The sequence below is a fragment of the Spinacia oleracea genome, chromosome 6 (assembly GCF_020520425.1).
Source record: "Spinacia oleracea cultivar Varoflay chromosome 6, BTI_SOV_V1, whole genome shotgun sequence".
Lineage (NCBI taxonomy): Eukaryota > Viridiplantae > Streptophyta > Magnoliopsida > Caryophyllales > Amaranthaceae > Spinacia > Spinacia oleracea.
The window spans coordinates 23,276,726-23,293,967 of record NC_079492.1 but is presented as its reverse complement, the minus strand read 5'-3'; the positions used below and the strand labels follow the sequence as shown (position 1 = coordinate 23,293,967).

Sequence of the window (17,242 nt, the reverse complement as noted above, 5' to 3'; positions counted from 1 at the left end):
AGTAGTTTATGAAGGGTTTTTGCTTGAACTCTGATGAGCGACATAAAAATGTCGCTCTTAGCTTAGGATTTTAGATCATTTCATTAGCATTTTATTATTATTTTCGCTTAGTTTTATCGTTTTTAGTTCGTTTATTGCATTTTTGCATTTATCGTAATATTTTCTCGTCTTGCGTAGATTTCAGTCGTTTTTGCTCTAAATATGCCTTTTGTGCGCATTCTCATTGCGTAAGGTTCGTTTTGAGTATTGACGTGTTAATATTGTGCCATTATGCTTGTAGACGAGTTATATGTTTTACGATTTGTAAAATTGTTAAACGAATTAGTATTTTGATTTTCGATTTTTAATAAAGTGCTTTACGATTTTATTGAATGTGCTAGGCGAGGCATTTAACTTGGCTGTTGTGTTTGAGTCTCGTCGCTTCCCACAAGTGCACTCACAGCAACAACTCGAGTGGTACAGTGCATCAATACCCCACCTACAGCTACTATGCATATGAACAACAACGAGCCACAGCAACATCAACTTTGCTCACACCTTGTAGCAATCCTTAGGCTATTGTACAGCCCCTTGAGTGCCACACCTTGTAGTATGGTGTTAGGTTATGATACATATGATATTACATAAATCATGCGGAAACAACCATTAACCCAGGAATACATATTATTTACACATAATCATATAGCATAATTTAGATGCATACTCTTTGTTGCGTGCCCTCCCTAGCTGCGCCCGAACCGAACAAGAACAAGTCTTTAGGACTCCAAGTGTCGTCCCTCTGTAGATAGTCCACAGCACGTCCGGATCCGCCTTAAGATTGACCAACTAGAATCGCCCTTAAGGTACTAGAATTTTCGGCACTTTTGAGCAAGATGTGTGATTGAATTTTTCTCTCAAAAACTCACTTTGAATACTTTGAAACTCGTTATAAATTGTGAACCCAAGCCACATATTTATAGGGGTATGGAAAGGGAATTGGAATCCTATTCAGATATAAATTAATTAAACCTAGAATCCTATAAGAACTCTAATTAATTAATTTATCAAATAGAATTAGGAATTTAATCATTAACCGAACTCTGCACGTTTTAGGAATCGTGCATGAACACAAACACTTACGCACACACACACGGCAGCCACGATGGGCCGCCCATGCGCGTGCGTGCGAGCAGCCCACGCAGCGAGGCCTACGCGAGCTACAAGCCCACGCAAGCACCTACGCGCGCTGCGCGCGCTGTGCGCGCTGCCACGGCCTGCTGGGCCTGGCCTTGCGCTGGGCCTGGCGTGGCCTTGGCTGTTCGTGTGGCGCGCTTGGCTTGCTGGGCGATGGCCTGGCTTCGTGCTGGGCCCTCGTCCGGCAGGCCTCGTCCGATGCTTATTCGTACTATACGGTTCCGATTAAATTTCCGATTCCGGAATTCATTTCCGATACGAACAATATTTAACATTTCCGATTCCGGAATTAATTTCCGTTTCGAACAAATATTTAATATTTCCGTTTCCGGAATTATTTTCCGATTCCGATAATATTTCCGATTCTGACAATATTTCCGTTTCCGGCAATATTTCCGATTCTGGTAATATTTCCATTTCCGATAATATTTTCCGATACGTACCATGTTTCCGTTTCCGGCAACATCTACGACTTGGATAATATTTATATTTCCGATACGATCCATATTTCCGTTTCCGGCAATATCATCGTTTCCGGAGTATTCATTTCTTGCCTGTGACGATCTCAGCTCCCATTGAAACCAAGATCCGTCGATTCCGAATATTCATAGATGGAGTATTTAATGCCATTAAATACTTGATCCGTTTACGTACTATTTGTGTGACCCTACGGGTTCAGTCAAGAGTAAGCTGTGGATTAATATCATTAATTCCACTTGAACTGAAGCGGCCTCTAGCTAGGCATTCAGCTCACTTGATCTCACTGAATTATTAACTTGTTAATTAATACTGAACCGCATTTATTAGACTTAACATAGAATGCATACTTGGACCAAGGGCATTATTTCCTTCAGTCTCCCACTTGTCCTTAGGGACAAGTGTGCATTTCCTAATTCCTTTGTCGCTCGATGCTTGCTCTTGAACATAAGGTAAGAGTTGTCATCCTTATTATGTCCAGAGGTGTTCCTCGGTTTCAGAGTTCAACTGATCAAATAAACAGATAATCATAGCCTATGATTCATCCGAGCACGGCCATGCATTTCACAGTTTCTAGCTCTCCGAGTGGCCTTGTACAACTTTTAAGCATCTCATCCCGATTTATGGGAGGACAATCCCAATCTTGCGATCTTGAGATTAGACTTCGTTTGATAGGTGATTACCTGAGCGTTGCCTTTATAGCCTCCTTTTACGGTGCGACGGTTGGTCAACGTCAAAGCAACCAGTTCTCAAACAAGTAATCTCAAACCACTCAGGTATTGAGGATTTAGTGTCTAATAATTTAATGAAATTTACTTATGACAGATTTTCATCTCTTACAGTAAAGTTTCATAGGTCTTGTCCGATACTAATCTTCCCAAAGTAAGTATCTATAATTTTCAACTTTTGACATTCAAGTTCACTTGATAGACATTTCTTAGTCACAGGACTGGTCCTGACAGTCTATCTTGAATATATCGTCAAATTGAAGGGACTCATCATTTAATAAACCACAAATTAAATAGAAAAATGAATTCTTTTCATTTATTGTGAATGATTAACCAATAATGTTTTACAAAGATTTAAACTCTAAAACTTTAAAACATTAAATAGAGACATCAAAGCCATTCTCCAATATGTTTGATTCCCATAGCTGCAGTGTGCGAGTTGTGCTTCGCCTGCGGCAGAGGTTTAGTCAATGGATCTGATATGTTGATCAGTTCCAATTTTGCTTATCTCGACTTCTTTTCTTTCAACGAACTCTCGTAGAAGGTGAAATCTACGAAGTACATGCTTGACTCTCTGGTGGTGTCTAGGCTCTTTTGCCTGTGCAATAGCTCCGTTATTGTCACAATACAGGGCTATTGGTCCTTTAATGGAGGGGACTACACCAAGTTCACCTATGAACTTCCTTAGCCATATAGCTTCATTTGCTGCTTCATGTGCAGCAATGTACTCCGCTTCAGTTGTAGAATCCGCAATGGTGCTTTGCTTAGCACTTTTCCAGCTTACTGCTCCTCCGTTGAGGCAGAAGACAAACCCAGACTGTGATCTGAAATCATCTTTGTCGGTTTGGAAACTTGCGTCCGTATAGCCTTTAACAATTAATTCATCATCTCCACCATAGACCAGGAAGTCATCTTTGTGCCTTTTCAGGTACTTCAGAATGTTCTTGGCAGCAGTCCAATGCGCTTCTCCTGGGTCTGACTGGTATCTGCTCGTAGCACTGAGTGCGTACGCAACATCCGGGCGTGTACATATCATCGCATACATTATTGTACCAATCAATGATGCATATGGAATCCCATTCATTCGTCTACGCTCATCAAGTGTTTTTGGGCACTGAGTCTTGCTTAGAGTCATTCCATGAGACATGGGTAGGTAGCCTCGCTTGGAGTCCGCCATCTTAAACCTATCAAGCACCTTATTGATATAAGTGCTTTGACTAAGTCCAATCATCTTTTTAGATCTATCTCTGTAAATCTTGATGCCCAATATGTACTGTGCTTCTCCTAGATCCTTCATCGAAAAACATTTCCCAAGCCAAATCTTGACAGAGTTCAACATAGGAATGTCATTTCCGATAAGTAATATGTCGTCGACATATAATACTAGGAAAGCAATTTTGCTCCCACTGACCTTCTTGTATACACAAGATTCGTCCGCGTTTTTGATAAAACCAAAGTCACTGACTGCTTCATCGTAACGTATATTCCAGCTCCTGGATGCCTGCTTCAATCCGTAGATTGATTTCTTTAGCTTGCATACCTTTTTAGCATTCTTTGGATCCTCAAAACCTTCAGGCTGTGTCATAAACACAGTTTCTGTTAAAACGCCGTTTAAGAAAGCAGTTTTGACATCCATCTGCCATATTTCGTAATCGTAATATGCAGCGATTGCTAACATTATCCGAATAGACTTTAGCATTGCAACTGGTGAAAAAGTTTCATCGTAATCCACACCATGGACTTGCCTGTAACCTTTTGCAACCAATCTAGCTTTGAAAACTTCAAGTTTCCCATCCTTGTCCTTTTTCAGTTTGAAAACCCATTTGCTTCCAATGGCTTGATAGCCATCTGGCAAATCGACCAAATCCCATACTTGGTTTTCAGACATGGAGTCTAATTCAGATTGCATGGCTTCTTGCCATTGCTTGGAGCTAGGGCTCGTCATAGCTTGTTTGTAAGTCACAGGTTCATCACTTTCAAGTAATAGAACGTCATAGCTCTCGTTCGTCAAAATACCTAAGTACCTTTCCGGTTGAGATCTATATCTTTGCGATCTACGCGGGGTAACATTTCTAGATTGACCATGATTCTCACCAGATTCTTCTAAAGATCTCTGAGTTTCATCCTGAATGTCATCTTGAGCATTCTCTAGAGTTTGTTGTTCGACTCGAATTTCTTCGAGGTCTACTTTTCTCCCACTTGTCATTTTGGAAATGTGATCTTTCTCCAAAAAGACACCATCTCGAGCAACAAACACCTTGTTCTCAGATGTATTGTAGAAGTAATACCCCTTTGTTTCCTTTGGATAGCCCACAAGGATACATTTGTCAGATTTTGGATGAAGTTTGTCTGAAATTAATCGTTTGACGTATACTTCATATCCCCAAATCTTAAGAAAAGACACATTTGGAGGCTTTCCAAACCATAATTCGTATGGAGTCTTTTCGACAGCTTTAGACGGAGCTCTATTTATAGTGAGTGCAGCTGTATTTAGTGCATGTCCCCAAAATTCTAATGGAAGTTCGGCCTGACCCATCATTGACCTGACCATGTCTAGCAAGGTTCTGTTCCTCCGTTCCGACACACCGTTCCATTGTGGTGTTCCAGGAGGAGTCAATTCTGATAGAATTCCACATTCTTTCAGATGGTCATCAAATTCATAGCTCAGATATTCACCGCCTCTATCAGACCGCAGTGCCTTAATCTTCTTGCCTAATTGATTCTCTACTTCACTCTGAAATTCCTTGAATTTGTCAAAGGATTCAGACTTATGCTTCATTAGGTAGACATAACCATACCTACTGAAGTCATCAGTGAAAGTGATAAAGTAGCTGAAACCACCTCTAGCATTTGTACTCATTGGTCCACATACATCTGTATGGATTAAACCCAAATAGTTCATTTGCTCTTTCTCCAACTTTAGAGAAGGTTGCTTTGTCATTTTGCCAAGTAAACATGATTCGCATTTACCATAATCCTCTAAGTCAAATGGTTCTAGAATTCCTTCCTTTTGAAGTCTTTCTAAGCGTTTCAAGTTTATATGGCCTAATCGACAATGCCACAGATAGGTGAGATCTGAATCATCCTTTTTGGCCTTTTTGGTATTTATGTTATATACTTGTTTGTCGTGATCTAATAAATAAAGTCCATTGACTAATCTAGCAGATCCATAAAACATCTCTTTAAAATAAAACGAACAACTATTGTCTTTTATTAAAAAGGAAAATCCCTTGGCATCTAAGCAAGAAACTGAAATGATGTTTTTAGTAAGACTTGGAACATGGAAACATTCTTCCAGTTCCAAAACTAGCCCGGAGGGCAACGACAAATAGTAAGTTCCTACAGCTAATGCAGCAATCCGTGCTCCATTTCCCACTCGTAGGTCGACTTCACCCTTGCTTAACTTTCTACTTCTTCTTAGTCCCTGTGGATTGGAACATAAGTGTGAGCCACAACCTGTATCTAATACCCAAGAAGTTGAATTAGCAAGTATACAGTCTATAACGAAAATACCTGAAGATGGAACGACTGTTCCGTTCTTCTGATCTTCCTTTAGCTTCAAGCAATCTCTCTTCCAATGCCCCTTCTTCTTGCAGTAGAAGCATTCGGATTCAGAAGTGGGTTGACTGACCTTCCTCTTTACAGATTTGGCGCCAGTTTGCTTAGTTGGGCTGGCCTTGTTGCCACCTTTCTTAGCATTCCTCTTCTTTCCAGATTTCTTGAACTTGCCCCCACGCACCATAAGCACATCCTGCTTATCACTTTTGAGAGTCTTTTCAGCGGTCTTCAGCATACCGTGAAGCTCAGTGAGCGTTTTGTCCAAACTATTCATACTGTAGTTCAGTTTGAACTGATCATACCCGCTATGAAGAGAATGGAGGATGGTGTCTATAGCCATTTCCTGAGAAAACTGCTGATCCAGCCGACTCATATTCTCAATGAGTCCAATCATTTTGAGAACATGTGGACTTACGGGCTCGCCTTTCTTAAGCTTGGTCTCAAGAATTTGCCTATGAGTCTCGAATCTTTCGACTCGAGCCAGATCTTGGAACATGTTCTTCAACTCACTGATGATTGTGAAAGCATCTGAGTTGATGAACGTTTTCTGCAGATCCGCACTCATGGTGGCGAGCATTAGACATTTCACATCCTTGTTGGCATCAATCCAACGATTGAGGGCTGCCTGAGTGACCCCGTCGCCTGCGGCTTCGGGCATCGCCTCATCTAGGACATACTCCTTTTCTTCCTGCATAAGAACTATTTGCAAGTTCCTTTGCCAGTCAAGGAAGTTTTTCCCGTTCAACTTCTCCTTTTCGAGAATTGATCGAATGTTGAATGAATTGTTGTTTGCCATATTAAAAACTACAATTGAAAAGAATAAACAAATAAATAACCATTCACAGTTTCTCTTAATAAACTTAAATTCTAGCATACATGCATAATTCAATGTTTATTAAGCATTTTATTCAAGTTATGTGTTCCGGCAGGTGTGAATAAAATGATTCCAAGATCCTAAAATCATTGAAGAACTAAGCACAGTTTGTCGACTTAATCCTAGAACATCTTAGGTAAGCAAAAGCCTTTTGCTAATAGTCTAGAAACTATTCTTGGTTGATAGGTACGTCTAAGAACTTATTAGGTAAACCTATCGATTTTGCCACGACATAAAAGGACTCCTTACTTATATCGTTGAGTTTCACCAAAACTAACATGTACTCACAATTATTTGTGTACCTTGCCCCTTTAGGACCAATAAGTAACACCTCGCTGAGCGAAAACTATTACTAGATTGTTGTAAAGGATATCCAAGCAAGTGTATATTTTGGCATGGCACCTTTTAACTCAATTTTTAAGTTTGGAACTTAAGGCTCTTACTATGTTGGTTAGATTTTAAGTGAACTAAAATCCTTAATCATGCAACATAATCAAGCTTTTGATCTCATGCATTTTAAGACATATTTAAAAGCAATAAATAACTTAAAACATGCATAAGATATTTGTGATCTAGTATGGCCCGACTTCATCTTGAAGCTTTAACTTCAAAGTCCGTCTTGAAAATCTCCGTGGGAGGCACCATTTTCTTCAAATAGGATAAGCTATAACTAATTACAACTATTTGATGGTTCGCAGACCATATTTGAATTGAAAAATAACTTTGGTACTTTAGACCAATTACATTCAAATTAATGGTACGCAGACCATATTTTCTATCCTATTTGGGCCATACTAGTCACTTCATAACCTGCAAAACAGTACATATACAATATATACCATTCACCCATTCATTATCATGAATGGCCCACATAGCTGGTTAGTAAAACACATTATGCATCACGTAAACATTTGCAGCAATTAATCAAGGGCACCAATAATCTACCAATTATTCAGTCCTTATTAATTCTAATCAAGTTGTTTTAACCTTAAGGATTTGTAGACCTAATCAAGAGTTTATGACTAAAAAGCGCTCCCACTTAAACCAATAAATTCATATGCTTTACTAATTTTAAACATAAAAATGTATTTCTAGTCTAACCGGAAACATACAAATTTAATTAAAATTTAAAGCTCATATAAATTTATAATTGAATCCAAAAAGTTTAATTTAATTTCAGTCGTTATTTAAATTAATTCATGATTTTAATTTTAGTAAAATAATTAGAATAAATAACATTTATTATAATTACAATATTCAAAATTAAAATCCAAGAAACTAATTTAAATTATTAATTTTAAAATTAATTAAAATTACGTGAACTGAAATTTTCAAATTAAACATTCAAAGCGATCTAATCGTAACGCAAACACCCTACGCTTGCACGCCCATGGGCCGCACGCACACAGCCATCGCTGGCCATGTGCGCGCAGCCCATGCGCTCGTCGCATAGTTGCTGCATCTCCATCGCAAGCCATCGCACGCTGTGGTGCTTGCTGCGCGCGCGCTAGCGCTCGACGCACGCGAGCCATCGCTCGCAGTGCGCGCTCGCCAGCGCTCGCTGTGCGCGCGAGCCATTGCTCGCTGTGTGCGCGAGCCATCGCTCGCTGTGCGAGCGACATCGCTCGCTGGGCGCGCGACATCGCTCGCTGGGCGCGCGACATCGCTCGCTGGGCGCGCGACATCGCTCGCTGTGCGCGCGAGCAACGCTTGGCGCAGCGCTCGTGGCACGCGAGCTTGCGCTCGCTGCGCGCGAGGCTGCGCGCTCTTGCGCGAGGCAGTGCGCGTCGTGGCGCAGCTCGCTTGCTGCCCACACGCGACTGCCTTGGCTTGCCTTTCGCCCATGCCCATTTGTTCATAGCTCGTGGCCCACGACACAAGGCAGGGCTGCTGCCTTGTGCTCGTGCACCATGCCTTGCTCATTGCATTCGTGCCGCACGGGCGACTAGCTCCCTTGCTTGTCGTCGCATGCCCGCACTATACAACACCCCTTAAGGGTAACACGAAGCGTCCATTGCTTTGTGCGTGCAAGTTATATGAACGAATCGCATAAAAATTTAAAATTTATATTTAAAATTAATGACAAATTAATAAATAATATTAATTTCATAATTTTAGGGCGAAAAAATCGAAAATTTATTATTCAATTGATTTCCGATTGTTATGGATTCAAGTCTAGGTCATAAAATTTAAAATTTATCATAAATTTACAATTTTTATGGTGGTTTTTAATCATAGGTTTCTAATTAAATTATAATTAATTATGAAAATCAAATTAATTCTAAATTATTCTAATTTTCAACAAATTAATCATAATTACAAATTAGATTGCATAATTAACAAGGCTAGGCATTCAAACTTGTTAAACATATACAGTAGGTCAATCAAAAATTCAAGATTTATCAACAAGAATCGCAAATATTTAATTTAACATCTTAAATTTACGAAATTTTGCATTCGAAAAACTAAAACCTTCGAAAAGTCATAGTTAGGCTTCGAATTTGAGAATTCTGGGTTCGGCAGAAAAAAATTATTTTTGTCAAAATTTTAGAATGCCTTTTACATGCGGAATTGACACAAAAATCACTCGATTTGGATGAGTAACGAAGAAACTGCCGAAAAACTGCGTACGTATAATTAAATAAACGCAATTTGCAATTAATTAACAATTACGAAAATTAATCACCCCTTTTAATTCTTGCAAATTTGTAATATTTAACCATGTTCATGCAAATTAGATTATGAAAATAATAAGGGGCTCGTGATACCACTGTTAGGTTATGATACATATGATATTACATAAATCATGCGGAAACAACCATTAACCCAGGAATACATATTATTTACACATAATCATATAGCATAATTTAGATGCATACTCTTTGTTGCGTGCCCTCCCTAGCTGCGCCCGAACCGAACAAGAACAAGTCTTTAGGACTCCAACTGTCGTCCCTCCGTAGATAGTCCACAGCACGTCCGGATCCGCCTTAAGATTGACCAACTAGAATCGCCCTTAAGGTACTAGAATTTTCGGCACTTTTGAGCAAGATGTGTGATTGAATTTTTCTCTCAAAAACTCACTTTGAATACTTTGAAACTCGTTATAAATTGTGAACCCAAGCCACATATTTATAGGGGTATGGAAAGGGAATTGGAATCCTATTCAGATACAAATTAATTAAACATAGAATCCTATAAGAACTCTAATTAATTAATTTATCAAATAGAATTAGGAATTTAATCATTAACCGAACTCTGCACGTTTTAGGAATCGTGCATGAACACAAACACTTACGCACACACACACGGCAGCCACGATGGGCCGCCCATGCGCGTGCGTGCGAGCAGCCCACGCAGCGAGGCCTACGCGAGCTACAAGCCCACGCAAGCACCTGCGCGCGCTGCGCGCGCTGTGCGCGCTGCCACGGCCTGCTGGGCCTGGCCTTGCGCTGGGCCTGGCGTGGCCTTGGCTGTTCGTGTGGCGCGCTTGGCTTGCTGGGCGATGGCCTGGCTTCGTGTTGGGCCCTCGTCCGGCAGGCCTCGTCCGATGCTTATTCGTACGATACGCTTCCGATTAAATTTCCGATTCCGGAATTCATTTCCGATACGAACAATATTTAACATTTCCGATTCCGGAATTAATTTCCGTTTCGAACAAATATTTAATATTTCCGTTTCCGGAATTATTTTCCGATTCCGATAATATTTCCGATTCTGACAATATTTCCGTTTCCGGTAATATTTCCGATTCTGGTAATATTTCCATTTCCGATAATATTTTCCGATACGTACCATGTTTCCGTTTCCGGCAACATCTACGACTTGGATAATATTTATATTTCCGATACGATCCATATTTCTGTTTCCGGCAATATCATCGTTTCCGGAGTATTTATTTCTTGCCTGTGACGATCTCAGCTCCCACTGAAACCAAGATCCGTCGATTCCGAATATTCATAGATGGAGTACTTAATGCCATTAAATACTTGATCCGTTTACGTACTATTTGTGTGACCCTACGGGTTCAGTCAAGAGTAAGCTGTGGATTAATATCATTAATTCCACTTGAACTGAAGCGGCCTCTAGCTAGGCATTCAGCTCACTTGATCTCACTGAATTATTAACTTGTTAATTAATACTGAACCGCATTTATTAGACTTAACATAGAATGCATACTTGGACCAAGGGCATTATTTCCTTCATATGGGACATCAATGTACACAACCTTGCAGCAAGGCAGCAAAGCAGTGCAGCACAGCCACGAGCAAGAGCCATGGCACAGCACGCAGCAGAATAGAAGCAGCCATAGCAACACGCAGCTCCTGCAGTCTGTGCTATCGAACAGGCTTCTGTGCTGTCGAACAGATAAGCATCTAATCCACGGAAGAGCTTTCGCCTAATCCTAGATTAAACTAACTAGCATATAATAGGCACCGCCATTTGATCACACAAGATAGGCCCACAATCTCTTGCCAAACCTAAGCCAAAGAAATCCCATTCGACCGAACAGGGTTCTTCGTTCGGTCGCACATGACGAAGGAAGTGTTCTTTGCTGCCTTCGCTCGCACAAGACCCAGTATTTGCTCGAATTCTTTTACGTTCGGTCGCACAAAAGGTCTGTGCGACCGAATGGTTGCGCGGGTTGCTCTTATTCGAATTCTAGCTTCTATTTGGGGAAACTTATAAATAGATTTTTCGATTTATTTTGTAGAAAGTAGAATTTTACTTGATAATTGGAGATTCTAAAAGTAGATTTTCAGCAATTCTAGAGAGAGAAACTCTCCTCCATTCAAGCTTCAATTTGTAATCCTTCTTAACTCTTCTTCAATTTTGCAATTTAATTCTTAGTTTCTTAATTCTTGCTCTTGCTTTGTTGTTGATTGTTCTTCAATTCCTTAATTTCTTGAATTCTTGATTTCATTGATTGAAGTTACTTTGATTCTTAATTCCTAGTTGATTGTGCAATTGAATTCTTAAATTCTCTTCTCTTACTCCTTCAATTTCATGCTTGCTAGCTTAGAATTAATGGATTGCTTAATTTCTAGAATGATTAGTGAGTAGAATTAGGTTAGGGAAAGGGGAGAATCTAGGGGATTAATTAGGGGAAATTGATGATTGATTGTTGATTGATTCATGTGATTAAATATGATTTGATGATAGGACATCCATGCTAATTGATTGGTAGTTGCAAATGCTATTCGATTAGAATCACGTGGAACCATAGGTTAGGTTTAGCAAGAGATTGTGGAACCATAGGTTAGGTTAGGTTGTTGTTTTTGAGTTTTAGTTGAGACTAGTTCATCATTAGAAAATACAAAAACATTGCAATTTCTCTTAGCTTTCTTTTTCCTTGGCATTGCTCACGGTTTTTCTTGAGTTTGTATGTTTGCTAGGGGGCACGCTTGTCAAAGGATCCTCCATCCTCTTGACCTTGAATTGGAGAGGACACTTAGGAGACAAAGGCGTGTACGGTCTAGCTCATCAAGCAATAACAGATTCGCATCGTTGAGTGTTGGTGAGGAACAACAAGAGAGTGTGAAAGTGTTTGAGAACATGGCGCTCCCGGTTAAGAACTTGGGAATACCGGGGGCATTCGAAGATACATGTGGTATTCAAGCCCCAACAACGGGTGCCAACAACTTTGAGATCAAGCCCGCCTTGATCAATTTGGTGCAAAGCCACCCTTTTTGTGGGAAGAGTAATGAATCACCTCACGAACATCTCAAACAGTTCGAGCACTATTGTGACACAATCAAGCACAATGGTGTCACATCGGATTATGTGAGGTTGACATTGTTTCGGTTCTCTCTACTTGGGCGAGCAACTGATTGGCTTGACAAGGAGGTCAAGCCCAACTCACTTCGCACTTGGACCGAAGTGACAAGTGCATCCTTAAACAAGTTCTACTCGCATGGGAAGACGGCGGAGTGTCGCCACAAGATCCAATCCTTTAAGCAAAAGCGAGATGTGTCACTCTTCGAAGCTTGGGATCGTTTCAAGGAGTACCAAAGGGAATGCCCACACCATGGAATTCCTAAATGGTTGTTGCTCCAAACATTTTACTTGGGGTTGAGTCCAAGTTCGAAGACAAGTCTTGATGCGGGCGCGGGACGCCCCATTATGAATAAAACTGAGGATCAAATAGAGGATATCATTGAGGATGTAGTTCAAAACTAACAATCTTGGCATGTAGGCACAAGGAATTATGATGGGAAAGGTAGGAGTGAATATGGTAAGGGTTCGGTAAACACCATAGAGCAAGCACGGATGATAGAGAAGCTTACCTCACGCTTGGAGAAGCTCGAAAATACACCAAGCCAATCGCCATCACCGTCTACAATCCCTCCTCCCTCGGCCACTCTTCTCTCTAAGGGGAAGGGCAAGGTTAGTTCTTATGGCTCAATGCCTCCGAGCACATTCTTTTGTGAAAATTGCCAAGACTATAGTCATTCCCCCGATGCATGCCCCTTAGTTCATAACTTGTCATTTGTGGATTATGGCCCTTCGTATGAAGGAGAGTTTGATGTAGAGTATGCTAATGCCATCAATGAGAGGTCTAGGAATGATAACCCTAACAATCCTAATTTTGCTAGGCAACCTAGAGGGCCCTCCATGTATGGTCCCCACCAAGGCTATGGCCAAGGAAGTGGGTATGATAGCCAAAATCGAGCTGGCTATAGAGCACAAGGCTATCAAAGCCAAGCGCCCTATGGTCAAGCTCAAGGTTTTGGCAATCAAGGCCAATACAACCAAGGGGGTTATAATCCCAACCATCAAGGTGGAGGGGGTTATAACTACTCTTATGGGCAATTTAGGGGTGCCTCAAGTGGGGGTTATCCTTTGAACTCGGGAGTTCCTTATGGTGCATCTCAATTGCCACCTCCCGAATTCAATGGACCGAGGACCTTTAGCAACCAATATCAAGCAAACCTTAGTGGTTATGGCGTTGCACCTCCACCACTCCCGCCTCTCAAGTCTAATCTTGAGGCTCTCATGGAGTCGTTTGTGGGGGCGCAAGCCAAGAAGAATGTCGAGTTTGAGGATGGATTCAAACAATCCAACACTCACTTGAAGATGATTGAGACCCAACTTGCTCAACTAGCTAGCACTATCAAAGAGCAACAAGTGCATACAAGTCTCCCACCCCAAGGTCAACCTCCTAAGCAATTGTATGCCATTGTGACAAGGAGTGGGAAGACCTTAGATGATAGTGCTATGCATGTTGAAGCTCCTAGCGCTAGGGGTGAGGGTTCTATGGGAAATGAGTCCTTGGACCGTGATGATGCGGAAGAGAAGTCTCGTGTCGACGACATGAGTGATGGTGATAAGTCGAAGGAGACTCCTCTTCCTCCTCTCCCCCTATCCCCATAGACACAAATGGGATGTGCAATTCGCAAAATTTCTTGCGATTCTTCAACAATTGTATGTCACTATCCCCTTTACGGATTCTTTGAAACAAATGCCTTCTTATACGAGATTTCTCAAGAAAATCTTGAGTGGGAAGCGAGATCTTGACGTAAAGAAGACGGTGAACCTCACCGAGAATTGTAGTGCTATCATTCTTAACAAAACGCCACCCAAACTCAAAGACCCGGGAAGTTTTTCTATCCCTTGTGCTATTAAGGAGCTTGAAATAAGCAATGCGTTGTGTGATTTGGGTGCTAGCGTTATTATACTACCTTATTCGGTGTTTTCCAAGCTTGACGTTAGAGATCTTGTCCCAACCAACATCACCTTGCAACTTGCCGACCGTTCGGTCAAGTATCCTATTGGCAAGGTTGAGGATGTTCCCCTAGTGGTTGGCGAGCTTACTTTCCTTGTGGATTTCGTCGTCTTGGACATTGATGAGGATGCCCATACCCCCATTATCTTGGGGAGGCCATTTTTGGCCACCGCGGGTGCTCTTATCGATGTGCAAGAAGGACTAATCACTTTGAAAGCGGGGAGACGCGAAGGCTAGTTTCAAGCTTGCAATTGATGAACATTGTTGCTCTAAAATGAAAAGTTGCATGAAAATTGACACTCTTGCTTGTGTTGAGAACAACCACTCTTGTGCTAATTCTTCTAACAATTTTCATGTTTCTAAGTGTGCTAATGAGCTTGCTAGGTCCTCTCTTGATGACAAGAATGTCCATGGAGTCCCAAAGGCGCTTGGGGATGAGCTTGAAGATGTTGTAACCATCCCCGAGATATTTGAAATGCATGTTGATGATGATAATGAAGCTAAACCCTCCAAAGTGTTTCATGGATCGGCTAAGAAAGCCAAGAAGTCAGCTAAGAGTCCATCGAGTCCCGAGGAGGGGCATGTTGGTGGATTATTTGGTTTCCTCCTCTTGAATGGTGATGTCGGTAAGATCTTTGTGCCCAAAGGGGCAAAGAAATTCATGTTGACTAGTGTTGACCCAAGGTTGGTTGTCTTTGACCCCCCTTGACCTTTTGGGGGGGGGGGCCCGTCAAGCTAATGACGTTAAACGAGCGCTACCGGGAGGCAACCCGTGTATTGGTCTCATTCTTGTCCCCCCATGAGCTTTGGGGGGATTCGTCAAGCTAATGACGTTAAACGAGGGCTACCCGGGAGGCAACCCGGTTGTCTAACTCCTAGCTTTAGTTTTTATTTGATTTTGTGCTTTAATTTCCATTAATTAGTTTCATTTTCGATTTAAATAGGAAGCTTGTGAAAATAGTGCAAAATCTTGTTTTGTGCGACCGAACGTGTCCTGTTGTTCGGTCGCACAAAACTCGTTTTTGAGGCAGAATGGCAAATCTTTGGCACTCGATCGCACAGCTCTGAAAATTCGACCGCACAAGGTCTGTGAGACCGAATGATCTTTACCGTGCTATCGCACAGGTCTGTGCGACCGAACGACTTATTCTGTTCGATCGCACAGCCTGGCGGGGTTGCCATTGCAGGCATTTATTCGAAAATTCGCAAGTTTCTTTTCTTCTTCATTTGTCCGAATCTCATTCTCTCACTTCTCCATTACTCTCTTCTCTCACTTACTACTACTACTCCTCATCAATTTCACTTACTTTCCTTCACAAATTTCACTTCCCATTCATCAAATTCTCTCATTCTCATTCATCCCAACCCCCAAAATCCCCAAAATTTCAGATTTTTTAATTTCTAGGTTTTTTGTGAAATTGTTCTCAATTGTGTGTGTGGTAAATTGGAGCTCTAGAGGCATCTTGGGATCGATTCTAGTCCACTTCCTTTGCTTGTGGTGATGATTTCTTTCCCTTAATTCTTATTTTTCATTCCATTTTCACCATGTTCATAAAATGTTTGAATTTTCTGAAATTTTTGATTTTTGGGCGTTAGTTGATGCATGTTTGTGTTATGCTTAGTCTTTAATTGTCTAGATGAGCTTTGCATGTTTAATTCCTTGTTCCATTTAAGCTCTAGACTTTTTTGAGATGATTTAATGAGATTTTGGGATACTTTGATTTTATTTGTTTGTGGAAGTAATGGTGATTGTTTGTGGTGGTTAGTATGGAGTAATGTGGTTAGTTCAAGCTTGTTGAGGAGTTTGTGTAATGTTTAGAGCTCTTGTAGTTGTTCGTTTGTCCTAGATTGTGAACTAACTTAGTTTATCCCTCTTTGTGTGTCTTGGTCTGTTTCTTTTTGTTTTGTAGATTTTTGCTTAGCATCAACTCATTTCAATGGCACCGAAGCGATCAAAGAAGAACCCCGCCGCAACCGAGGTCGCGATCACCTCTTCATCAAAGAGGAAAGCAACAACGGCACCAACCCCTCCGAACATGGAAACTTACGGAATTGAGTTCACCGAGCAACGCTCTTGGCATTTCTTTGAGGTCCTTTCCAAGAGGACTATTAAGCCCACTAAGTTCTTTCATCGGGAAAGCGTTCGTAGCTTGGGGGTTGAGGTCGAGGTTGACAAGTTACTCAAGGGCCTAGGGTGGGAAGAGTTTGCAAAGATGAGTGCCCCTACATACAAAAGGGTGACTTTGGAGTTCCTCTCCTCGGCTCGAAAGAACTTTGTAGAAGATGAGGATGGTGACAAAGTAGTGGAATTGAGCTTCCAAATTTTCGGGCGCCAATACAAGTTGAATAACAACCAAATCAATTCCCTCTTCTCCATCAAAACGAATATCGGTTACATCTTGAATCCAAGGGCCGAGTGTGCTAATGACTATAATGAAAACATTTGGTGGAGAGAGCTCACCGGAGACGATGGAGATTTCTTCTCCGCCTCGGCTAAGTCTTCCTCATTCCATCATCCGGCCATCCGGATCATGAGCCGCCTCCTCATCTATGCCCTTTTCTCTAAGGGAGCTACCGGTGCCTTGTCGGGCACGGAACTTGGTGGTCTGTGGTTGGCCACTCAAGAGAAGCAAGGTGTGCTCGATTTCGGGCAATTGCTCATTTCCCGGATCATTGAGGTGCGGGATAGCCATTTGAACAAATCCGACA

General features: G+C 41.4%; 1 protein-coding gene and 1 non-coding gene across 2 annotated transcripts; one reads left to right on the top strand and one right to left on the bottom strand.

The window, feature by feature from the left end:
* Positions 1-12,736: 12,736 nt before the first annotated feature.
* On the bottom strand, positions 12,737-12,842 carry LOC130464589 (small nucleolar RNA R71). Its single transcript, XR_008924975.1, has one exon. It is a non-coding gene; the product is annotated as a small nucleolar RNA R71 (small nucleolar RNA).
* A 1,427-nt stretch (positions 12,843-14,269) lies between these two features.
* LOC130463004 (uncharacterized) lies at positions 14,270-14,770 on the top strand. Its single transcript, XM_056832014.1, has one exon. It carries the CDS (start codon positions 14,270-14,272, stop codon positions 14,768-14,770), a length of 501 nt encoding a protein of 166 aa, XP_056687992.1.
* The last annotated feature ends 2,472 nt before the right edge of the window (positions 14,771-17,242 follow it).